Source organism: Condylura cristata, unplaced genomic scaffold (genome assembly GCF_000260355.1).
Source record: "Condylura cristata isolate star-nosed mole 26May11 unplaced genomic scaffold, ConCri1.0 scaffold00025, whole genome shotgun sequence".
NCBI lineage: Eukaryota > Metazoa > Chordata > Mammalia > Eulipotyphla > Talpidae > Condylura > Condylura cristata.
The window spans coordinates 30,385,434-30,408,928 of NW_004567126.1; the positions used below are offsets into that span (position 1 = coordinate 30,385,434).

General features: G+C 62.1%; 3 protein-coding genes across 7 annotated transcripts in view; 2 read left to right on the forward strand and 1 right to left on the reverse strand.

Annotated features, from left to right (window-relative positions):
• ADAMTSL5 (ADAMTS-like 5) overlaps positions 1–3,156 on the forward strand; it is a 6,554-nt gene extending 3,398 nt beyond the window's left edge. The window contains exons 7-11 of the mRNA XM_012729427.1: positions 163–252; positions 393–556; positions 715–913; positions 985–1,056; positions 1,388–3,156. Of these exons, the coding sequence (XP_012584881.1) occupies positions 163–252; positions 393–556; positions 715–913; positions 985–1,056; positions 1,388–1,689 (827 nt within the window). The 3' untranslated portion in view covers positions 1,690–3,156. The remainder of the gene's footprint in view (positions 1–162; positions 253–392; positions 557–714; positions 914–984; positions 1,057–1,387) is intronic.
• Positions 3,157–9,389: 6,233 nt separating this feature from the next.
• On the reverse strand, positions 9,390–14,150 carry REEP6 (receptor accessory protein 6). 4 transcript variants are annotated; one of them, XM_012729371.1, is made up of 6 exons: positions 13,826–14,014; positions 11,226–11,319; positions 11,013–11,151; positions 10,681–10,759; positions 10,407–10,514; positions 10,032–10,158 (listed from the first exon to the last, which is right to left on the reverse strand). In XM_012729371.1, the coding sequence occupies exons 1-6, from the start codon at positions 13,938–13,940 to the stop codon at positions 10,121–10,123; spliced, it is 573 nt and encodes a 190-aa protein (XP_012584825.1). In that variant the 5' UTR covers positions 13,941–14,014; the 3' UTR covers positions 10,032–10,120. The 4 variants fall into 4 exon arrangements, with proteins under 4 accessions (XP_012584823.1, XP_012584825.1, XP_012584824.1 ...); XM_012729370.1 differs by having other exon boundaries at positions 10,681–10,849; XM_012729369.1 differs by lacking the exon at positions 10,407–10,514 and having other exon boundaries at positions 9,390–10,158; positions 13,826–14,150.
• Positions 14,151–14,803: 653 nt separating this feature from the next.
• On the forward strand, positions 14,804–23,495 carry PCSK4 (proprotein convertase subtilisin/kexin type 4). 2 transcript variants are annotated; one of them, XM_012729965.1, is made up of 15 exons: positions 14,804–15,096; positions 15,357–15,461; positions 17,436–17,528; positions 17,612–17,740; positions 17,816–17,892; positions 17,978–18,066; positions 18,316–18,488; positions 18,552–18,764; positions 19,709–19,809; positions 19,880–19,983; positions 20,048–20,165; positions 20,431–20,610; positions 20,767–20,891; positions 21,243–21,365; positions 21,493–21,772. In XM_012729965.1, exons 1-15 carry the CDS (start codon positions 14,902–14,904, stop codon positions 21,699–21,701), a joined length of 2,034 nt encoding a protein of 677 aa, XP_012585419.1. In that variant the 5' UTR covers positions 14,804–14,901; the 3' UTR covers positions 21,702–21,772. The 2 variants fall into 2 exon arrangements, with proteins under 2 accessions (XP_012585419.1, XP_012585418.1); XM_012729964.1 differs by having other exon boundaries at positions 21,243–23,495.

Sequence of the window (23,495 nt, forward strand, 5' to 3'; positions counted from 1 at the left end):
CAACCGTGCCCCAGGCCCACGCCAGCCGTCTAATGAATCCAGACGGTTACAGCGTTTTCTGGTTCCAGTACCCTGGCGGAACCACCCGCAGCACCCCACATAGTCCCTGAGTCCCTAGATATGCTCCCGCCGCCCCCAACAGCCCCCTCCCCTCGCACCCAGGTGCCTTCGCGGGGTACTGGAACGTGACCCTGATCCCTGAGGGCGCCAGACACCTCCGAGTCACCCAACAGAGCCACCGCAATCACTTGGGTACTGCAGGGTCAGAGGGGGGAGGCGCCCTGCCGGCGGGCGCTGGAACCGGTGGTCCCCTTTACAGCCCAGGGACCCTCCCCCGGAAGGGGAGGCAGGAGAGGCTGTTCCGGAGAGCCTCTACTGACCTTCCCTTGCAGCGCTGATGGGGGGTGACGGGAGCTACGTGCTCAATGGGAACTGGGTCGTAAGCCCACCGGGGACCTACCAGGCGGCCGGCACGCACGTGGTCTACACCCGAGATGAGTCCTCCCAGGAGATGCTGAGTGCAGTGGGACCCACCTCCCAGAACCTGATCCTGCAGGTGCTCGGCCTGGAGGGGAGGAGGGAGGGCTGGCGCTAGAGGATCAAAGTGGACGCAAGGACGGAGGAGGCCAAGGACAGGGGCTAGAGTGTGCAGGGGTAGGGGAGGAGGCCGGATGAGCAGGTTCAGTCCAGCCCCTGGTGTGTGCGTCCCTCCAGGTTCTCCTGCAGGAGCCCAACCCAGGCATCCAGTTCGAGTTCTGGCTCCCCCAGGAGCTCTACAGCCCCTTCCAGGCACAGACACAGGCCCTGGGCTGGTCCCTGCTGCGGCCACAGAGTCGAGAGGTGGAGCCTCAGCCCCTCGTGACCCCCACAGCCCCTGCTGCCGCCCCCCCACGGACCGCGGTCCCTGCCCCAGGTGAGGTGGAGACGGCTGGGGTGGGTTCAGCAGGGAGGTGCGGTCACGCCCCTGACTGCACCCCCCTGCAGACCCTTGCCCACCCTGCCCTGACACCCGCGGCCGCGCCCACAGGCTGACCCACTATTGCAGCAGTGACTTTGGTGAGAGACCCCTGACTCCAACCCTCACGCGGCCCCTACTGACCTCAGCCTGATCCCTGTCCTGCTGACTTCTGACCCTGGTCCAACTTTATCTTTGACTCCTTGACCCGACTCCAACTTGACCCCGCCCGACCCCAAGTTGACGCTTTCATCTTATTTTTTGCCTTAATCTGACCAAGCCCTGACATGACTCTGGCCCAGGCCCTTCTCCAAGGTCCCCAGGGGCCCCCAGTGCCCTACCTGACCCCCAGCTCCCTTTTCTGGCATTGGGTGCATGGAAGGGTACCCAGGCTGAAGCGTCCAGCTGGCCTCAGCACCGCCCTGCCCACAGTGTTCCGGGCCCAAGTGCTGGGCCACCTCCGCCAGGCCCAGGAGAGTCGCTATGAGGTGCGTGTGCAGCTTGTCTACAAGAACCGCTCGCCGCTGCGGGCCCTCGAGTACTTGTGGGCCCCCGGTCGCTGCCCCTGTCCACTGCTGGCCCTCCATCGTGAGTACCTGCTGGCTGCCCAGCGCCTTGTCAGCCCCGACGGCACTCAGGACCGGCTGCTGCTTCCACACGCTGGCTACGGTCGGCCCTGGAGCCCCGCTGAGGACAGCCGTATCCGACTGGTCGCCCGGCATTGCCCTGTCTGAACCCCCACACGAAGCCCGTGACATCGAGGCAAATACGCCTGGCCCGACTCAAACTCGACATTCTCGCCCTCGGCTGTGGCCGCCAGGGGAGTCCGAAGCATCCCCTTCTGCAGCCCCAGTTAGACGCCGGCACGGTCAGCCTCACTGCCGTGGACAGACAGATGCAGGTCCACAGGTGAGAACGCACTGCAGAGAGCATTTCCTCTCAGCCTGGCTACCCAGAAACTCACCGTTATTCGCGCTCAGAAGCTGGATGTCTGCTTTGCCCCTTCACACTCACTTGTTTAGAGACACCGTCACGAACAGCATGGCCTGGAGAAGCTGTGCCTAACAAGACGTTGTGATGCATCAGTTTCCCTTTCTGCCTTGGCTATCAGGAACTTGGCACTACTTAATTCCATGATACACTGTTCTGGTTGTCGTTGCCTTTTCGCACAGACCTTCTCATATCCCTAGAGGTCGTCAAATACAGATGTGCACCCGCTCCCTGGAGACATGGCTGGCCAGGCATTGTCATACACGAATTTCCCCTTTTGCCCTGACGACCAGGAAGCTCCTAGGTCGTCTTGACAGCCTCAGCCATTCTGGCATGTCACCTGGAGTCATCACTGGGCTTCCTCCGGGCAACATTGCTGTCCACTCCTTTTTAATTCCAGTTCTTTATAGGCATTTGTTTTTATCAAGGCCACTCAGATGCACATGCTCAGCTGCAGAGACTCTGGGAGGCACTGGTCTCACAGACACGCAGTCATACACACACCCACCTCCTGCACCAACCCTCCCTCCCCTCGGAATACCTGACCCTGCGTGGGAGTGAGTATAGGGAAGGTATGAAGATGGGGTACAGGTGGGGGGATACACGGGGCTTTAAGGTCCCAAGTGCCCTCTCCATGCCCCCTTGGGGGCCACACTTTCCCCTCAGGCTACCCGATAGAACTGTACCCCACAGAGGATGCTGGCAAGCCAAGAATCGGGGTGTCTGTGGGTTGTGACATGGTCACTCAGCAAACCCTCCCGTGGGGGCCACCCTGAGGGGCCACCCTTCTGCCTCTCCAGTGTGAGTGGGCTGACGCACGCTGTCATCGGGAGAGCCTGCTCTTCTGGCCATTGTGGTGGTTTTTCTCTGGGTCACTGGGTGACAGAAATCGACATGAGGGTCTTACACTCAGCTCCTGCCCTCGCAGGTGACCTCAGGCCAGACTCTGAGCCCAAGTTTTTCCCAGTGCAAGTAGCCTTTCAACACCTCCCCCTCTGACCAGGGAGTTGCACGCTCGGGATTCCTCCCTTGGCACCCCCACTCATGCTTTTCTCCAGTGAGCATTTACTGTGCTGTATCTGCCAGGGAACCAGCTCTGCCCTTCCCCTGCTCAGCCTTGTTATCTGTAACCAGGGCTGAAAGTGGAGAATCCCCCGCCTTCCTCGTGGTGCAGGGGGTAAGTCTCAGCACCACCAAACTATGGGCAGCCACTGCAGTGTGAGTGACCCACAGGGTGCAGCAGACCCCTCCTGTCTCCCCACTGCTCCCCTCAGCAGCGTCTTTCAGTCAGTCCACCTGTTCTATTCCCCACTCTGTCTGGTAATCCTCTCACACGCCCCCCACCTCTGGCCTGTGCCCCATTTCATGTACGCATAAATAAATGATTCTTTTAAAAATAAAAAGTGGAGACTCCCAGAGCCCCCATCTCCAGCCCTGTAAAATGGGAGCCCCTCTGGAGAGGACGCAGGTGGGGCGCGCCCCCTGGCGGCAGGATGAGGGAAGACAGGGTCGAGGCATTGCGTCGCGCCCGCCTCCACCCTTCCCGCCTGCTGCCCGGCAGTGCCCACTCCCCACCCCACGCCTTCCTCTGCTGGGCCCCAAACGCCAGTCTGGCCCTTCTTGGTGCCAGCCCCACTGCCATGACCATTTCTCCCAGCACCACCTGAAGTGACCCTCTCTGCCTCACTGTGGTGTATCCAGGAGCTGGGGAGAGCCCCTGCAAGCCGGGGACTTCAGCCTTCTTGGCCTCGAAGCTCCTTGGGGCAGCTCTGCCACTGCCCGGGAGCCACCTGGTCTGGCTGGCCGCGGCCGGGTGCCTGCTTGGGGGTCGACACCGGGAGAGGGCAGTGCAGGCTGGTCTGGCCACGTCAGCACTGAATTTCTGGTCACTTTTGAGCTTCCTCTGTACAGCAAGATCGTCTCAGGTAATAACCATATAACAATGGGCAATAAAATCGTTGAATTCTGGTTTGCTTTGTAGCTTTAAAACAATAGAACGTTTTACAGAGAGAAGCAAACATTGCAACTCTAACGATGCCCAAATTCAGCAAAATGTTTCACCACAGAACTAACACTCCCTCTTGCCAAGTAACAACCTTATCCCCTGTTTTTCTGTTTTACATTTGAACACTAATAAAAACAAAAACTCCAGGCGGTTACTCAGCATGACAGAAATAGAATGGCTTCTGTTGTTTCCTGGGCTTCATAGTCAGACTCCTTTTTATTGCCGGCTGTGTCCCAGGGAGAGACTTTGGTTTGGGTTAGGGTCACACATGGCCCAGGTTGACTGCCAGTGAGCTCGGACAGGAGCAACTCGAGCTAAGCCCGTGTGCTGGGTCCTCACAGGAAATTCTCTGAACTGACTTCCAGCAGGAGTCTATATTCAATAAGGAATTAAAACCTGCAAGTTTCAAACTTGCACGCACGCCAGTAAAACAAAGGCAAACGCGACAGCTGTTTCATTAGCACACAAAGATATTTTCCAAAACCCGGTGGCAGGCTGGGGGTTGGGATGCACTGTGACCGTTTTTAAATCTCTACCAGCAGCACTCCATATAGTCACCTGCCTTCTCCCTGACCCTGAACGATGCACAGTGAAAAGGAGGATGCGTTACCACCGTGCACAACTTTAAAGATACACAGGCTTCAAGCTAAGCCATCAAATTCCAAATTAGTTTTCATTGACCACAGATGATCTCAGACCACTCCTGCTAGAAGTTCTTTGCCAGTTCCCAGTATTTGCTTTTAATTGCATAGTATCTGTATGCTCTGCCTGTACCAGTGTTAGGTCGTCCAGAAGCCAGGACAATTAGACTCTAACGAGAGGAAGACGGGGCCCTCCCTGGTGGCGCCAGGCTTAAGGCACAGCCCTACAAAGGCGGGAGGCCAGCTGCAGCACAAGTTCAGCCCCTGATCCCCGCCAGGGAGGGACCCCAGGGCGAGGCAGACCTCTCCTGTCTCCCGCTGCTCCCCTCAGCAGTGCACTTCGCCGATCTGCCTGTCCTGCTCCCGCTCTGTCTCTGGGGAGTCCTCTCACTGCCCCTGCACCTCTGGCCTGCACCCCAGTTCTATGTGCATAAATAAATAAATCTTTTAAAAAAGAAATATACACAACCCACTTAAAAAAATATAAAGGGGAGGATGTGCAGACAGGACGAATGGATGCAGACGGCTCCCTGGGTTCCTCACGGAGCCCACTCAGAGCAGCTTACACGCTGCAGTTATGTTTGCAGTGACACACAGCCTTCTCTTTGCTTCCGTATGAGGGCAAAGCTGAGGTTAGTTTCCTGAGGTTGGATTCCTCTCGCCATCTGAGAGGCAGTTCCAGCTGCATTGAAGTAGCAAGGTTTCTGTTCCCCTGAACCACACAGGCACCTGCCGAAGGAGTCTGCAGAGACAGAAGGGAAACATCGAACATGGGCCCATAGGAAAAAAAATTTTTTCACAACAAAATTATAAAAATTAAAAGACCACATCAGAACAAAGCGCCTCACCCCTGTGGAGACAGAATCAAATTCCCGAAGCTGAGACGTGATGAGAGCAGAGGCCGGTGGTGCAGAGGCCAGCGTGGCTGCCTTGGGAGGACAAAACTAACTTATTGCAATCCCCAGGGAAGGCTCCTGGCCTTAGTCACCATCTCAGGGGTTCCACTGTCCACCAGGAGGTAAATCCTGGGGTATCCTGAGAAAAGAACAGGAAAACTGGAAGAAAAAGATATTTTTTTGTAGTTTCCGCTAAAACTTTTTGAATGGTTTGTGCAGTTTGATCCTACACCCGTCCTCTGTCCGGTGAGGTGCTCCAAGCTGCAGCCTGAAGCGGCCCTTGACACGCCGCTGCCGAAGCGCTTTAAGGACCCCCTGGGCCTGGCGGCCGCCGTCACCCACCCACAGCTGCTGACCGGCAGCTCAAGAGCCCACGGCGGGCGGGCTTGTGGGCATTGCCATCAAGGAGCTCTAGCAAATGGCTCCAGCGTTACCTGGGGCTCCCAGGGGGTCAACACAGAGGAGTTTTCAGCTCGAGTAGACCCCCATCTTCATCCGAGCCCCCTTTTATCATCAGCCCCTCTGAGGGGGAGATTTTGAAAAGCTCCACCTCCTCCCTTCGGCTGGCGCTGATGTCACCCGCCCGGCAGCCGGGGTCTCTCCTCCCTGTTCCTCTTACTAGTCTGTAGGACAGGGTCTTTTAGGGCCTTAAGTTTTGAGTTCTGGTTCCTGCACTTTTTTCTTACACAAATACAAGATTGATGATTGCCTGAGATGTTCGGGGATCTGTTAGCAATTCTGTTAGCAATTCTGCCTGATTATTATTTCTCTCCCTAGAGAAAGTCTTGAGAATTTCTAGAAAACACATTGTGTCTTCTAATTAATCTTGATAACTGTTTTATTGTCTTTGTGAAAATACGCTCGGGGGTGTTGGGTTACTTAGGCCGCTAGAGCATCTGTTGTCACCGCAACAGTGAGACACATGCAGAGGAGAGACAAGAGGAAACAATGGAGACAAAGATTATAGGGGTGCAGCCACAAGCGTCAGGATGCCTGGAGCCCCCAGAAGAGAAGAGACAAAAGGACCCTTCCCTGGAGCCTCTGGAGGGGCCAGGGCCCTGAGACCTGAACCCCAGAGTGTGAGAGAACACATTTCCACTGTCTGAAGCTGCCGGCTTGAGGTCACTTCTTCTGGCTGCCCAGAGGCCTTTCGTCCTGCTCCCTGCCAGCCCCGGCAGCATGTGCACAGAAAGAAAAAGAGGGTCTAGAATGTTCCTAGCACTATTCACTACAGCCCCAAACTGGGAGCAGATCCATCTCATTCCAGCAACTGGGGAGCCGGGAGGCAGTGGCGGGGCAGAGCCCCAACGGCCTGATGTTCAGGGGCAAAGTGCCTGGAGCAGGAGCAGGAGCAGGACCCGGCTTCCTGTGGGCGGGAAGTGACTGCACAGACTGGCCACACCGCCTTTCCTGCAGGCTTGGGGGAAAGCCGGTCTGAGGGACTAGAGCCACGTCCACTGGGGAGACAGCTGTATGGCCCCCCTAACTCTGCTCCCTGGGTGAGTAGACTTGGTCAGGGTCTAGTGACAGTTTTTGAGGGGCACAGCTAGAACCTGCTCTGCTGCCTCCCCATGATAGGAGCGGTGCCCCTCCCCCACGGCCACACCTTCAAGGAGCTGGGCCCCAGGGAGCGGATTCCAGGATCCCTGTCCCCAGCACCCGTGTTGGGGCTGTGTGTCCTCAGCGGGGTGTGGAGTCCATTAATGATTACCCCCCATGCCTCCCCTCCCCAGCCCTGCACCCTGAGTAGCTGCCAAAGTTCTTACTTCGTGTCCTTGAACCTGCTCCACTGCTCAGACTCCCGGGTCCAGGCAGCCTCTCTGACCCACCTCAGGGCCGTCTTTCCTCTGCCTCCATCAGTTCTGCCCCCGGAATACAGAAGACTCACACTCTTTCCTGTCTTTACAAATACTTTTTTTTTTTTTTAAAGATTGATTTATTTGTGCATACAGAACTGGGGTACAGGCCAGAGGCGTGGGTGGTGATAGGATTTACCAGAGACAGAGTGGAGAGCAGAACAGGCAGAATGACAAAGTACACTGCTGAGGGGAGCAGCGGGGAGACAGGAGGGGTCTGCTGCGTGCTGTGGGTTACCCCCTGGCCAGGGATCGAACTCGTGCTGAAGCTGCTGCAGCACACTTCATAGTACTGTGCTTCAACCGTCTGCACCACCAGGAAGGACCCTACAAATACTTTCTTAAGGAGACTTTATCTGGAGGCCTCCCTGGTGGCACAGGGGTTAAAGTCTCAGCACTAGCAAGTTATCACCAAGTGCTGCAGTGAGTTCAGTCCCCCGCAGGGAGTGACCCACAGGGGCAGCAGACCCCTCCTGTCTCCCCGCTGCGCCCTCAGCAGTGGGTTTCAGCAGCTCTTCCTGTTCTCCCCACTCTGGTGTATCCTCTCACCCCCTGCACCTCTGGCCTGCACCCCAGTTCTTATGTGCGAAAATAAATAGAAATAAACCCTAAAAAAGAGACTTTATCTGACCTTCCTGACCTCGCAGTCCCAACCTGACCCGGCTCCGCCCTGTCTGCCCGCGAGTCTCCTCCCTCTGAAGGACGCAGCAGATGACCACCACATCAAGGGCCGCTGCCGGGCCACGGCCGTGGCGCTGGCATTTTTATCTCTGGCTCACGGCTGTAGCCTTGGCTCCTGGGGCAGGGCCAGCAGGCATCATGCAGCAGGTGGTTAATATTTGCTGAGCGATCAGATAAAGGACGCGCAGCACTGCTCACAGGTCTACTCAGAACTTCCTCTCCTCTCCGCAGGGTGAGGGCTGCCGTGGCAGTGGGGGCTGCGGGGTGGCCTTGTTTTTGGGAACACTCTGAGCCCCGTAACTCGCACCCGCGGGGGACCAGCTGGGCCTGCCGAGAGGGGTGTCTTGTCAGAGCACTGCAGAGAGCAAATGTGTTTTCAGATGGGGAATGTCCTGGGGACAGAGTCCGTGCTGCCCCCGGCTCCGCCCTCGGGCCTCACGCCGCCAGGGTTTGGCTTTCTCCTGCTAACTGGTGTCTCCATGCGGGGTGCCAACCTCGGAGCAGCCGTGCCTGGGCAGGGCCATCCTGCGGGGGACACTGTGGCCCCCGCTGCCACTCCAAAGGCCTTGCCGAGCGGGGGCTGCCTGGCACGAGGGTACGCAAGTCTTCAAGTTCCCCAGGGCAGGCCGATGCCAGGGCAGGCCGATGCCAGTGGCTGGCCATCGCCTCAGGACACAGTCCAGAGTCTGGGACTCCTCTTGGCTCCTCTCCTCACTTCCGGTTCCAGCTCTGCTGCCACGGACCCGGCTTTAACGGGGGGAAGCTCTATTTTTTTATTTGCTGGCTCATTTTTGCCGAGTTTTTGGCATCTGTACCCAGGAAACAGGAACACCGCCTACGTCACTTGCCCGTCTCCACCTGGCTCTGTGATCCCGCGCCCTCACTGCCTGGCGCTGGCTGGGCTGAACGGCCACTGCTCCCCCCGCCCATGAGCCCACTCGGAGCGGCTGGGTGCGCCTTGCACCTGCAGCCAGAGACCCCGCCTCCAGCTGAGGCCTCACCCGCCTCCTCCCCTTCCACCGCGCTCCTGCTGGTCTCTGGACCCCCCCACTCTGGGCCTGGGCTGGGCTTCTCGACTCTCATCTGCCCGGAACAGCCCAAGCAGGGGGCGCTGCGGCGCCCACGCTCAACTTTCTGGGAGTTTTGCAAGAGGCTGAGGGGAGGGAGCGCAGGGGATGAGGCCGAGGCAGGCCTGGCTCAAATCCACCCGAGCCGCGCATGGGGGGCCTCAGGCAGGTGGGTTGGTCTCTCTGGCCTCAGTTTCCTCATCTGTAACATGGGGCCACATCCAGATGAGAGTCGCCCTGTGGTCCCCACCCCCCCCCCCGGGGGGCACCCAGGAGACTGGGCGACACGGTTCATCCAATGAGCTTTATTGCGCCCCTCCTAGCAGGCCAGGTGTTTGAGGCGCCAGCACTGCTGCAGGTAGTGGAGCCCGTGTCTGTGGTGAGGCCAGCTGCAGGTGACCTCCGTGGCGGACTCTGACGTGAACTCCACAGAGGACTCAGACGGGCAGGACACGGGCAGCTCGGGCACTGAGGAGCTGCTGAGAGCCCGGCCGGCCGGCTGCTTGTGGTGCTGCGCGCCAGACTTAGTCTTGGGGGCCCCGGGGCCCGCGGGGGTCCTGGGGGGCTTGGCCTCTGACTTGTCAGAGGTATTGCTGGAGGGCTTCCCGGAGACGGTGGTACCGTTGGGGGGCGGCATGGAGGCAGGATCCTGGCTGGAATTGGGGCTGGGGCGCGGCACGGAGCCTGCCGGCTGGGCGGTGGGCTGGGCGAGCTCCGCAGAGGCGGAGAGGGGCCTGGGGCACTGCTGGCTGGGGCCCTGCGGCTGGCTGACCGAGCTGCCCCGTGCCCGAGACTGGGCCTGGGACTTGCCAGGCAGCTGGGCGCTGCTGGCCGTGCCAGAGGACGGGGAGCTGGACTGGGACGCACCCAGGCTGTCGGTCTGTGAGGAGCTCTTGGGGCCCGACTTGCTCGGGGACACGGGGCTGGTGGTGGGCTCTGCTGGGGACTCCGGAGAGGAGTCTGCCGGGGACCGGTGGCGCAGGGTGTCCTTGCCAGTTTGCAGGTTGGGGCTGGAGCTGGGCAGCGCCTTCACTTGTCCTTCTGGAGCTGGATCAGGCTTGTTTTGGCTGCAGGGAAGGGGCAGAGGGGTCAGGGGGCTGCGGCCTTCAGCGGAGGGGCGCAGGGCGGAGGCCGTGGAGGCCAGGTGGCAGGGTCAGGGTGCCGCACACACGCCCGCCGCGTACGCGCCCAGCCCTGCGTGGGCACTGCGCCTGCACAGAAGCGCTCGCCCGGGGGCGTGTGTGCAGGCGCAGCGCGGCAGCCTCACTCTCGCCTGCAGCAGCATCCACACGCTCGGCACGCGCCTCGTCCCTACCTCCCAGGGTGGGGTTATGTATGGTCAGCTCGCTCCGGGGCAGCTGAGGGCCCACCGCCGCAGCTGCTGGGCTGACGAGAGCCCGGCCGCGGGCGAGGGTCTGCAGGACTGGTTCCCGAGAGCGTGGAAAAGAGAGGTGGACAGTGAGAGGGGAGGGGTGGGCCAGGCAGCCCGCACGCCAGGCGGAGGTGAGTCAGAGGCAGCACACAGGCAGGTGTGTCGGCAGGCAGAGACAGACGGGGCGGACAGACAGCCCACACCCTGTGGCACGCACCGTCCCTGGTTATTTCGGCCGCCATGTCCAGCGCTCGCCCGCTGAATTCTCTCGCGACGCTGTCCACTGCCCCGTGATGCTTTAGAAACAGCGGCCGGATGACGCGATGATACAGCACGTGAGCCCCGTTCCACGACCCGGGGATCATGCAGAACAACAGGAAGGCGCACTGCAGGCACACGGGGGTCACACCTGGCCTCCCCACCAGACCCCTCCCCTGGCAGGGCCAGCTCCCCCCAGAGGAGGGGCTGAAACCCCCGTCACCCCCCAGCGGCAGGGCAGGAGCCTCTGAAACGCCCCCCAACCCGCACGGAGAGTCTGGGGAGCACCACCTTGCCCGCGTAGTAGAAAGGGAACCAGGACAGGAGTAGATCGCTGAAGAACTCGACCAGGGCGAACAGACCGTACACCACCCAGTAGGTGAGCCACACAGTGTCGTCCTCTTTGCTTGGACTCTCGATAGCTTTGATTCTGCGGGAGGAGCAGCGGTCAGGGCCCCCTGCCCGCCACCCCACCACCCCCCGCCCCCAGCCAGCGGCACTCACGAGGCATATGCGGGGTATACAAAGCCGATGAGATTGCACAGCAGAGACGCCCCGTAGCCGAACAGAAGATACAGGCTTAGCAGAGTGACGGCTCCTGTGCAGGGACAGTGGGCGGGCTCGGCACTGCCCCCGCCAGGCGGCGACCACCCCTGCTCCCAGAGGCCGCCACCCCCCGCGATGCTTCAGGTGCAGTGCCCGAGTGCCCTGAGCCCTGTGTCTGTCATCAGCCTACACGTCTGTCTCCCCCGGGGGACTGTGAGGTCCCCCAAAGCAGGTGGGATCCCGGCCGTGGTGGGTACAGTGTAGCTGCCCAATAAACACAGGTCAGATGAGTGACTGTAATTACAGCCCCTCACGCCAGGGCCCCCAGTAGGGGCGGTAGCGGGAGAGAAATCTGAAAGTGGGCCCCTTCGTTTATACTGCACCAGACTGCAGAACAGGAAGAGGGAACAGCTCAGAGCCTCCTCCCCGGGAGCACAGCCACCGGGCTAACGAGGCCGGCCCTTCCCCACAGGAGCCTGTCCTGGCCGCTGTAGGGTACTGGGGTGGCCTCTCTGGCTCTACTCGATGCCAGCAGCACCCCAGTCGTAAAATGTCTTCTCAGCATTGCCTCAGCTGAGACTCCACGTCTAAGTGGGGGCAGCACTGCAGGGTTCAGAACCCCCATGGCCCGGGGAAACCCTGCCCTCCCACTCACTGGCCATGTGACGCTGAGCAAGTGGGCTTGGAGCCTCGTTTTCCCCACAGGTAAATGGGGTGGGGCAGCCCTCCCTGCCAGGCCCCCGGGTCAGCTACAGCAGAGAGGATTCCTCCTGCCCATGCACTGGGTGAGCACCTCTGACTTTGCAAATACAAACCTCACAGTGAGGGGTCCGGGACGGGGGTGGGGTGGGGTGGGGAGCCCGCCCGAGCATCAGCCACCGATATAACAGTGCTGACTGCCGTGTTTACTGAGGGCTTCCTGTGTGGGCTCTGCCTGTTCTGTCTCACTTGGATGCGAAGACAGTGCGCACCGACAGCCTCTAGCTGCCTCCCTCAGCCGTCATCTGCCGAGAGGCAGAGGCCACTGCAGACCAAAGGGCAGGACACCCACCTCCCCTCTCCCTCCCCTAGTCTGTATCCTGTAAGGCTGAGTTGGGGGACGCCCCTGCTGGCCCCAGACCTAGTCATTGCTCCCTCTGGACTTTCTCTGACTCCTACCTCTAGGGGGTAGGTAATTTGGCCTTTCGGGGAAGATAGGGCCCAAGGATGACCACATCTGGACCAGGGGGTAGGGGAATGTCCCCCCTTCTCTCGGAATTACTAGTTAGGGAGCGGCAGCTCGCCTTCAATCCCCTTTACTGCAGCCTCAGCAACAGAAGGATTCCCTTGGACATGGGGGGAAGAGCCCCAGGGATCAGCAACAGATGTGACCGGGAATCGGGAAGGGCTGGGTGCCCCGGACAGGTCAGACGGTGGGGTCAGCCGCCCACTCAGCCCCAGCCCTGCTGGCCCGAAGTTCCCCTGTAAGCCCTGGCCTCCAAGGCCACTCCCAGCAGCCTCCCCAGCACTCTGACCTAAATCTCCGGCCTGCTGGCACCAGGGATATGCAAAATTAGGGGGGAGGTCAAGGGGTAGGTCTCTGGCTGACTCAGTGTGGGTTGGTTTCTGAACTCAGGTTGGGGCCACAAAGCTGGACCTTCCAGCTCTTGCTCGGCACAAAAATGCAAGGAGGGAGGAAAACGGACCCCCAGACCTGCACACAGAAAGTATTTAAAACATGGGTATTGTCCTCCGCGCCTCAAGACACAGTGTCTTCGCGATTCATTGCTGGGGGGCTTCCTGAGAGACTGCAGCAGGTGTCTCCAACTCTGCAAAACAGGGCCCTGGGGAGGTCTCACTACCCGATTTCTGAGGGGGCGTCACCAAGAAAGGAAGGGGCCTGAAACAGGAGTGGCAACCTGGTGGCTGGGCCCTGCCCCGTGGACCCCCATCCAACCTTTCCCCAAGTCTGTCACAGCTGTCAAACAACCCAACTCCAACTGAACAAGACTCGGGATGTGGGCCAAGGTCACTGGTGGGTGGGGAGCAGCAAGGGAAGTTCCAGGTGAACAACGAGGGCGATGACCCTTCCTCTGCTGACCTCCAGCTTGCCCTCAGGAAAAACGGGAAGATCTCTACACTCGCCTCCATGCTGGGGTCCAAGCAGCAAGTGGGGAGGCAAGTTCCAGAGGCAGCAGCCGCCCGGCCACCCCTCCGGCTCTTGCTCTTTCTCCAGGCCAGCAGAGCAACTGGTCTAACCGGACTTTGGCCTGGAGGCACCCAGAGCCTGGAGGGTCTGTGCAGAGGGCAGCTGCCAGACTCAGGGCTGGCGAAGACGCGCAGCGGGGCCGGGCTGGCCCTGGCCTGACGTTCTACCGCGGGGGCAAGCCCCGAAGTCCTGGACCACGGCCCCCTCCCCAGAAGCTCCGTCTCCCCGCTGGACAGGGGGCGCGCCCAGGCGTCCAGGCCGGGTCTCCGCAGCCAGAGCCGGCCGGGGCGGCTGGCAGGTCTGAGGTCCGGGTGCCCCAGAGCCTCGGCGTGCCCGTCGGTAAAGTGAGGTGCGCCCCCGGGGGGCTCACCCGCGGCCAGGTACCGCTTGTCGACACCGGTCTTGGCTTCGAGCGCTCCTAGGGCGTCGGTGGCCCAGTTCTTCTGTTCTAGAAATTGTTCGAAGCGCTGTCGCAGACCGTCCATGGCACCGACGACTCTGAGACTGATAGCGCGAACTTGACCGCGGCCCGGCGCACCGGCCCAGCCGCGCGCGCACCGCCTTCCTTGGCCGCGAGCCGCCTCGCTCAGCCCCGGGGATGGTCTCTGCTCCGGGTCCCCCGCTCGGGCCAATGGGAGGGCAGGGCGGACAAAGGAGGTGGGGCCTGCCCCGTCTCCCCCGCCGCATGGCCCTCTGGCGGGCCGCCGCAGCGGGTGCCGCCACTCGGGAGGGAGGGGGAGGGGCGCGGATGCCGCGGATGTTTATTGGCTTAGCGGGAGCGGGACGTAGCTGATTGGAAGGGCGGGGCCACGGCCGGGGATTATTGGCTGAGCCGTTACGGGGGTGGGGCTGAGGGAGGCGAGGAGCGTGCAGAGGGAGGGAGGAGCCGGTGGGACGGACCGGAGGCTGGTCAGAGCTGATTGGAGAAACTGGGACGGTGTCGAGGCGAGAACAGTGTAGGGGCGGGGCTTATCACGAAGAAGGCGGGACAAAATCCGAAGGGCGAAGATAAGGCGGGGCTAGATTCAGGAGGCGGGGCTTACTCGAAAGAACAATTCTGGTTGGACCGAGAGGAAGCAGGGTTAATTCTAGAGGGAGGGGGTGTCTAGGAGTTGGGCGGGGCCAAGTCAAGGGGTGGGGCCAATTATAACACCAGTGAACCCGCACTTCTGATGAGAAGATTTGTACAGATGGGGAGACTGCGGGTCCAGAGAGCTTGGGTCTATGGAAGATCAAGGCGGGAGTGTCCCCTCCCCTCTTCCACTGTCGGATCTTTGCGCTCCGCAAGGGGCGGGGGTTGGGGGGAACCGCAAGGACCCCTGGGAGTTGAAGCCTTTCAGGGGTTGCTATGGCGCTGGGGGCGGGGCTGGCGCTTGGGCCGACTCGGCGGTTTGGACAGGGGGAGGGGGCTTTCCGTGGCCCCGCCCAGGCCCCGCCCCCGCCACCATGCGGCCCCCCCGGACTGAGCTCCGGCTGCGCCTGACCTTGGCCCTGGGCTTGGCCCTCGTTGGCCCCTTGGCTGTGGGGTGGGCCTCGGCACGGGTCCCCATCTATGTCAGCAGCTGGGCCGTGAGGGTGTCCCAGGGTTACCAGGAGGCCGAGCGCCTGGCGCGCAAATTCGGCTACGTCAACCTGGGGCAGGTGCGCAGACCCAGATGCCCCAGAAGGGGAAGGGGGCTGGAGGGCCCCAAACCTGGCCAGAGAGGAGGGTCCTCCCAGGTCTCCCAAATATCAAGAATCCTCAGCCCACTTCTGCCGCCGCCAACCTTAGATTCTGTGTACCCTCTGAGGGTTCTTGGGCACCCGGTTAGGGGTGGGGACAAGCCAGGGGGGACCCTCTCTATGGGGGCAGCCAGGTCCCAGCAACATGGCTGTCCCCTTCCTCCCACCCACCTTCCCAGATCTTCCCTGACAGCCAGTACTTCCATCTACGGCACCGGGGGGTGGTCCAGCAATCCCTGACCCCGCACTGGGGCCACAGCCTGCGCCTGAAGAAAGACCCCAAGGTGAGCCTGGCCTGGAGGCTGCCTCCAGGGGGTCGCAGCCACCTCCTGTTAGTCCTGTGGTTGGTATGAATGGTTGTGTGACCTTCAGCGAGTTAGCTGGTCTGTGTCTCAGTTTCGACTTGGCCCGGCAGCCTATATAACAGGGACCCAGACGGGGACCCCCATCAGTGAAGAGCAACAGGTCCCCTCAGGACCTGGCACACTATTGCATTTATTGTTCCCCCTTTCCTTCCAGCTCCTCCTGAAAGACGAGGTGCCTGGGTACCAAGTCAAGGGGCAGTAATATTCCTCCCCATCCTCTAGCTCCTGGGAAGGACGGAAGGGAACAGCCCCTCTTCCAGAAAAAGATGGTACCAAAGAGCAGGAATCTTGCTTGAGTCACCTGGCTAAACTGGGACAATAGTCCAGGCTCTGGACACTCTGGTGACGGGACCAGACTGGGAAAGGCCTAGGTGTCGAGCGGAGGAGCTCAGACTGAGTCTGGCAAGCCCTTGGGAGCCAGGACATGACATGGGGGGTGGGGGCAGGGAGGGGAGCAGTGATGGGCAAGGAGGAGACGCCTAATCACTGGAAGCCTGCTGTGAGCGTTGGTGACAGGGAGCTGGCGCTGGCTTATGATCGGTTTGCAGGCGAGAGATCAGGACTTGGAGTAAATGTGTGGGAGAAAGAGGCATCCGGGCCAGTTCCCAAATGTAGGGCTGAGGGCAGAAGACCGGATTGCTAAATTGGAGGGGTCAGAGACTGGCCGGGAGAAAAGAGGAGGAGCAGAAGTCTGAGAAGCTGCTAAGGCTGGTAGGGCGGGGAGAGGGCCACAGTGCTGCAGGGGAGCACCGTGCCCCTGGCGAGGACCCGGGGACAACTCAACAGAATGGTGCCGCAGCAAGCTCAGAGTGGGCAGGAGAGGTGCCGGGGGAGACTGCTGTGCCCACGAGGGTGCCCGGCACTGGGGAGCAGAAAGTGAAGAGAAGTGGCCACCCCAGGGGCAGGCCATGGGCAGAAGGCTCAGGCAGAAGGCAGAGTTGGGGACCCTACCACCCTAGTTACCCCAGGGAAGTGGCCGTTTGTTACTGGGAATGGGTATTTTTTAAATAATATAATAGTTTATTCTTACATCATTTTGTGCATTTTTCCATCTCAGTTGTGATCCCCTTGGGCTTCCCATCACCAAATCACCTATGTGCCATCACCAAAGTCCAGTGCATTTCCCTTCCCCCACTGTTTTTGATCCCGGGATGCGTATTTTAAAAAAAATATTTATTTATGCCTACAGGAACTGGGGTACAGGTCAGAGATGCGGGGGATGAGAGTTTTCACCAGAGACAGAATGGGGAGCAGAACAGGCAGATCCGTTGAAATCCACTGCTGAGGGAGTAGCCGGGAAACAGGGGAGGTCCCCCACGCCAGGGGAGCCATGGGGGACACCTCCCTGACTGGGGATCAAACTCCTGTTGCAGTGGCTGCAATGGCTGCAGACAGCTTCATTGTGCTGGCTTTAACCCCTTGTGCACCAGGGAGGACCCCCTGGGAATGGGTATTCTGAAGTCCTGCCCTCCTCTGACTAAAGGCAGAGCACAAGAGCAGGGCAGACCCAGCGTGGTGTCCTGGGCCAAAGACCCACCGAGGCCCCAAACTCTCTGCCCTCTCACAGTCCAGCAGCATTCCACATCCCCAGGGTCCAGGACAAGCATGGACGGTCCAGACACACATCCACTCCAGCCGCATTCCCACACGATTGCCCCTCGGTGGGGCGGCTGGGAAGCCTGTGCAGACCCTGGAAGTAGACTGGGCCCTTTGACAGGGAAATGGTGGTGAGGGCCAGAGGGACTGGCCCCTTTGGCCAGTGGGGCAGGCCCTCTAAAGTGGAGGGTGTGAGGGTGGGAGGGCTGGCAGGGGGCCGGCTGGCTTCAGGGGCCCTGCAGGCCAGCAGGCTGGTGGCCTGGGGGTCCAGCCCCCTCCGGAGCATGCCCCCCACAGGTGCAGTGGTTCGAGCAGCAGACACTACGGCGGCGGGTGAAGCGCTCCTTGGCGGTGCCCACGGACCCCTGGTTTTCCAAGCAGTGGTACATGGTGAGTCGGCCGGGCCGGACTGGGTGGGCCCGGCAGCAAGGCTGAGCTAACCAGAGCCCTGCTGACCCGCCCTGCCCCTGCAGAACAAGGACACGCAGCCAGACCTGAACATCCTGCAGGTTTGGAACCAGGGGCTGACGGGTCAGGGCATCGTGGTCTCCATCCTGGATGATGGCATCGAGAAGGATCACCCGGACCTCTGGGCCAACTACGTGAGCTGCGGGAGCCGGCGTGGGAGGAACCAGGTCCGCACCTGCTCCAGCCCTCATCTCCCCGCCTGTCCTCAGGACCCCCTGGCTAGCTACGACTTCAATGACTACGACCCGGACCCCCAGCCCCGTTACACACCCAGCGATGAGAACCGGTGAGCCCAGTGCCCCCCTGAGGGGGGTCCCTGGAGCCCTGGGAGGGGAGGCTGCGATGGCTAATCCTGTCTGCCCTGCTGCTAGGCACGGGACCCGCTGTGCCGGGGAGGTGGCAGCGACAGCGAACAATGGGTTCTGTGGTGTAGGTGTCGCCTACAATGCCCGAATTGGAGGTACCCAGGGCCCCCAGGGGCACTTTCCTTAGCCCCAGTCTCCCTCCTCTGCCTCCCCTGCTCCTGGCACCCCTGGCAGTGGGTGGCAGGGAATGCTGGAGGGGGCAGAGGAAGCCGACAGGCCAGGAAGGCGCGCTGGGTGCCCACGCCTTTGTGTCAGGGCTGGAGGCCCAGGGTCTGGGGCTGCCCTGCTGCCAGGGGTCCAGGAAGGGCGGCGGGCGGGGCTGTGGCCCACGCGACTGCCCGCAGGCGTGCGCATGCTGGACGGCACCATCACCGACATCATCGAGGCCCAGTCCCTGAGCCTGCAGCCCCAGCACATCCACATCTACAGCGCCAGCTGGGGCCCCGAGGACGACGGCCGCACGGTGGACGGTCCGGGCATCCTGACCCGCGAGGCCTTCCGGCGCGGTGTGACCAAGGTGAGCAGAGCGGGGCGGCCGGGCGGCCCGGCCTCAGGAGCCCACCACGCCTCCCGTCTGCAGGGCCGCGGGGGTCTGGGCACCCTGTTCGTCTGGGCGTCCGGCAACGGCGGGCTGCACTACGACAACTGCAACTGTGACGGCTACACCAACAGCATCCACACGCTCTCGGTGGGCAGCACCACCCAGCAGGGCCACGTGCCCTGGTACAGCGAGGCCTGCGCTTCCACGCTCACCACCACCTACAGCAGCGGCGTCGTCACTGACCCCCAGATAGTAAGCGGAGCCTGCAGCCGGCCCCTGCCCCTGCCGCGGCCGGACCCCAACCCAGGGCCTGGGGTTCCTGCGCAGCCCCAGCACCACCCCGCCCTGCCAAGACCCCTGACCCCGCCTTCCGCCTGCACCCCACCTCACCTTCCCCTCACCTCCCTTCCCATCCTCCCACATTCCCTCTTGCCGCTCCCCCTCCCCAGGGCTGCCTCTGGCCCAGAGGCCCCGGAGCGCCCGCTGCTTTCAGGCTGGGAACAGGCCACGACACCCTCCCCTGCGCCCAGCTCTGCTCAGAGCCCTGCATCCGAGTCACTCTGAGGGGCCCCGACGGCTTTTTTTTTTTTAAAGATTGAGTTATTTATGCATACAAGAGTTGGGGGTGCGGAGTTGGGGCCAGAGGTGCGGGGTGAGGGGGATCACCAGAGACAGAGTGGGGTGGCAGATCCACTGAAATCCATGGAGGCGGCCAGCAGGAGACAGGAGATGTCAGCTGCGCCCTGGGGATCCCTCCCTGGCCGGGGATCGAACACGCGCCGCAGTGGCTGCCCATAGCTTCACAGTGCTGCGCTTCAACCCGTTGTGCCACCAGAGAGGCCCCAATCTCCTGATATATATTTTTAAAGGTTTATTTATTTGTGCACACAGAACTGGGGTACGGGCCAGAGGTGCAGGAGGTGAGAGGAATCACCTCCTGAGACAGAGTGGGGAGAAGGACAGGCCATCTGACGAAATGCACTGCTGAGGGGGCAGCGGGCGGTCAGGAGAGGTCTCCGCGCCCTGTGGTCCCCTCCGGGGCGGGGATGAACTCGTGCTGCAGGGGCTGCAGCTCCATGGTGCTGCGCTTCAAGCCGCGCGCAGGGAGGGCCTCCTGGTATCTGTTAAGCCCGGGCCGTGGATTTCTGCGCAAGGGCCAGCCTTGCATGTGCCGCCCTCGTCCCCTTTGCGCCCAGGTCACCACGGACCTGCACCACCAGTGCACAGACAAACATACGGGCACCTCGGCGTCCGCCCCTCTGGCTGCAGGCATGATCGCCCTGGCTCTGGAGGCCAAGTGAGTGACCGTGGGGGTCCCGCCTCCTGCCCGACCCCTCTGGCCCCAGCTCACCCCCTGCCGTCCTCAGCCCCTTGTTGACGTGGAGGGACATGCAGCACCTGGTTGTCCGGGCATCCAGGCCGGCACAGCTCCAGGCTGAGGACTGGAGGATCAACGGTGTGGGGCGCCAAGGTGAGTGGGGACCGGGCCGACGGGGCACCGCGCCCACAGGGCGGTAACACAGCGCCTCCCGCAGTGAGCCACCATTATGGCTACGGGCTGCTGGACGCCGGGCTACTGGTGGACACGGCGCGCTCGTGGCTGCCCACGCTGCCCCAGCAGAAGTGCGCCCTCCAGATCCTGCACACCCCCAGGTGAGCGCCCTCCGGGCCTCTGCCCCCCCCAGTCGCCCCCAACCCTCGCGCCTCCCCAGCCCCAGCCACCTCTGCCTCCCTCCCCTCCGCCCGTCTGTCACCACTGCCAATGGGCTACGCATGCGGGAGGCAGCCCCGCGGCCTCAGTTTCCCCATGTGTAAAACAAGGGGCTGGCCCCCTGCTGAGACCAGTCCCCGCCTGCCGGCTGCCCACCCCAGCTGGCCGGCTGGCGACAAGTACCCTCACCCCTGGCGCCACCCCCAGCCCCATCCTCCCACTGATGCATGTGAGGAAGAACGTGTCAGCCTGCGCCGGCCAGGCCAACTACATCCGCTCCCTGGAGCACGTGCAGGTGCAGCTGTCCCTGGCCTACAGCCGCCGAGGGGACCTGGAGATCTCCCTCACCAGCCCCATGGGCACCCGCTCCACGCTCGTGGCCATCAGGTGTGCGGTAGGGGCAGCTGCGTGGGGACGGGAGCCCAGCCGGACCCCGCCCTGCCCGGTGGGTGTCAGGCCGGACACACTGCTAGGAGCCGACCTTCACGACGTGGCTTTGAGGCCCTCCCCCGCCCGTCTGTCGTCTCTGTCTGCCCGCCCCAGGCCCTTTGACATCAGCGGCCAGGGCTACAACAATTGGATCTTCATGTCCACGCACTTCTGGGATGAGGACCCGCGGGGCCAGTGGACCCTGGGCCTGGAAAACAAGGGCTACTACTTCAACACGGGTGAGAGCCGGCACTGGGCGGCACTGGCCCCCGCCTCTGCAGCTTCGGGCACCCACCGCCCCCGGGTCTCCTGGGAGAGACGGAGCACACCTGGGCGCCGCAGCGGCCGCGGCACAGGGGTGTGTTGGCAGCAGGGAGTAGGTGCCAGACACCAGATCGCCGTGGGCGCACAGCGGGCGTGTTGCCGCGGGAAGGGGAGGCAGCTGCGCACTGGGAGTCCGGGCGCCAGGGCACCACTGAAGCGTGGGTGGCCGGGGGGGGGCAGTTGGGAGAGGGGCACCCGGGACGGCAAGAACAGGCCTCCCATGGCCTCTCCCCCTCCTCCCTGTGCCCGCCGCGACCCCTGCCCAGGGACACTGCACCGCTACACGCTGCTGCTCTACGGGACGGCTGAGGACATGACAGCGCGGCCCCAGGGCCCCCAGGTGACCAGCGGCGCGTGTGTGCAGCGGGACACAGAGGGGCTGTGCCAGGGTGAGTGCCCGGCGCGGCATGGCCCACCTGATGGGAGGTGGCAGCGGCGGGCAGTGTGCGTGTGCGCCCTGGGGTGGGAGGGAGGACCAGGGCGGTGGCCCCCACTGAAGCCTCTGTGTCCCTCCAGGACGCTGCAGCCCAGCCTACATCCTGGGCCACCTCTGCCACCCCCACTGCCCACCGAAGTACTTCAGCCACACCGGGAAGGCAGTGAGTGCTGTGCCTGGGCGCCCGCTGCCACTGCCCTGCGCTGTGTGCCAGCTGCCATCTTGCCACACCTGCCATGGCAGCCCCCACTCAGCTGCGACCCTGCCCCCCATCCTCCATGCTGGATGAATTTTGGGGCTCCTGCTCAGGACCTGCCACCCCCAAGAGCCCTGCACCGTACAGCCCAGTATAGCCCCACATGCGACCGCCTCCACCTGCCTCTGCCATGGCCTGGCCCAGACGGTGCCCACCGTGACCCCTGCTCAGGGACAGGCGCTGCTCTGCTGGAGACCCTTTTCCACACTGTCTCTTCTCTGCAGGCTGCCCACCTCCGCGCGGGGCATTCCTGGCACTAGGGACCTCCCCGGCTCAGCTGCTGGCTGGAACCCATAGATGTCTGGGGAGGAGAGTCAGCATGCACCCTGCAGGTGCCCAGGGTGTGGATTGAGGGGTGAAGAAGCTAGCTCCGTAAGGTCCTGGCCAACCACCAAGGCCCTCAGGCCCAGAGTGGCCGTGGGGCGTCCTGCAAGCTGGACTTGGAGGGTTCCGTGGAAAAGAAAGAAGACTAGTTACACGGTTTGGGGTGGGGTGTGGACTGGGGTGGGGCAGAGGCAAGGCCTGGACCACCACCCCTTGTCTGCCCCAGATCTGATGAAAGGTGGAGGGAGAAAAAACAGCCCCAGCCAGGCTCAGGCACTACTCCCGAACTCAGCATTTGCAAATAAAGGTTGAATAGGAGGTGCTAAGTCTGTGGTCACCTTTGGGCGAGTGCCCAGCCCCATGGCACCTGGTTGGGGCTTTCTCTGTGCCCTCTTTGGAATCTGCCCAACCCAGGGCATTAGCTGCCTAAGGACCTAGTGGCCCCAAAGGAGACGGGGTCAGCACGGACCCAGTGTGTTGGGGAAGGGCCTGAGCATCCCCATGTCTGCGTGCACACAGCCAGCCAGAAAGCCGGCCAGCTCTTCTTCCATTTCCCTAGGGGCCACTGGGAAGCTGAGGGGAGGGGCGGGCACCAGGAGTTGGCCACAGAGACACATGGTGCAGGCCCCAGACCCCTGGGGGAGGATAAATGGGCATCCAGCTGGGCCCACCTCTGAGAGCCTTGGCGGCCTCAGCTGTGCAGCAGGACTATGCCCAGCTCCTGTCTCACCACGCTCAAGACTCAAAAGAGGTTGTTTGAGCCGTCAAAACCCAGCAGCCCCGGACAGGCAGCAACAGAGATGATTAAACACAGGCTACCGGCTTACCAGTTGCACTCCCAGGCAGTGGCCGAGGGACGAAAGCACACATCCACACAGAACCTGCACACGTGTGCAGCAGTAACCGCCCAACCGTGGTGGGTCCGCCCACGAGTGGAGAGAATGAGAAATACCATGTGGATATGGTGCACTGGAATATCACTCAGCCCTGAAAAGGAGGGAAGCCCTGGCGCACACCAGCGTGGCTGGGCCCAAGGCGACAGTGTGATTCCCTCCATGTGACTGCCCGCACAGGCAGACCAGACCGCAGGCATCAGTGGTGCCTCTGGTTGGGGAGATGGGAACTAGGGGTCATGGCCAGTGGGGACAGCTTTGTTTTTGGCGTGATGAAAATATTCTCCAAGTACGTTTATACCCAAATCATTGGGCCCAGGTGGACTTCACGCCTGTAAGTCACACTCCGTTAGAAGCCAGGCGAATCCGCGCTCCGAGAGGTCTGGCAGTCGCGGCCCGAGGGGCCAGGCGGCCGGCTCTGCGTCCCGCCCGCGTGGGCTGGCTCTGCCAGCGTCCCGGCCCCCCCACCGCCTTCCTCAGCAGGGGCCGGCGTGGTGTGGGCGGTGCGCGCCCCGCTGGGCAGTGACTTCGTCCCCAGCCAGCCATGTGCTTGGGGCCTGTCCCCCCTTTTGCAGAGGGCCAGGCGGGGGCTACCCCATAACGCCGCGGG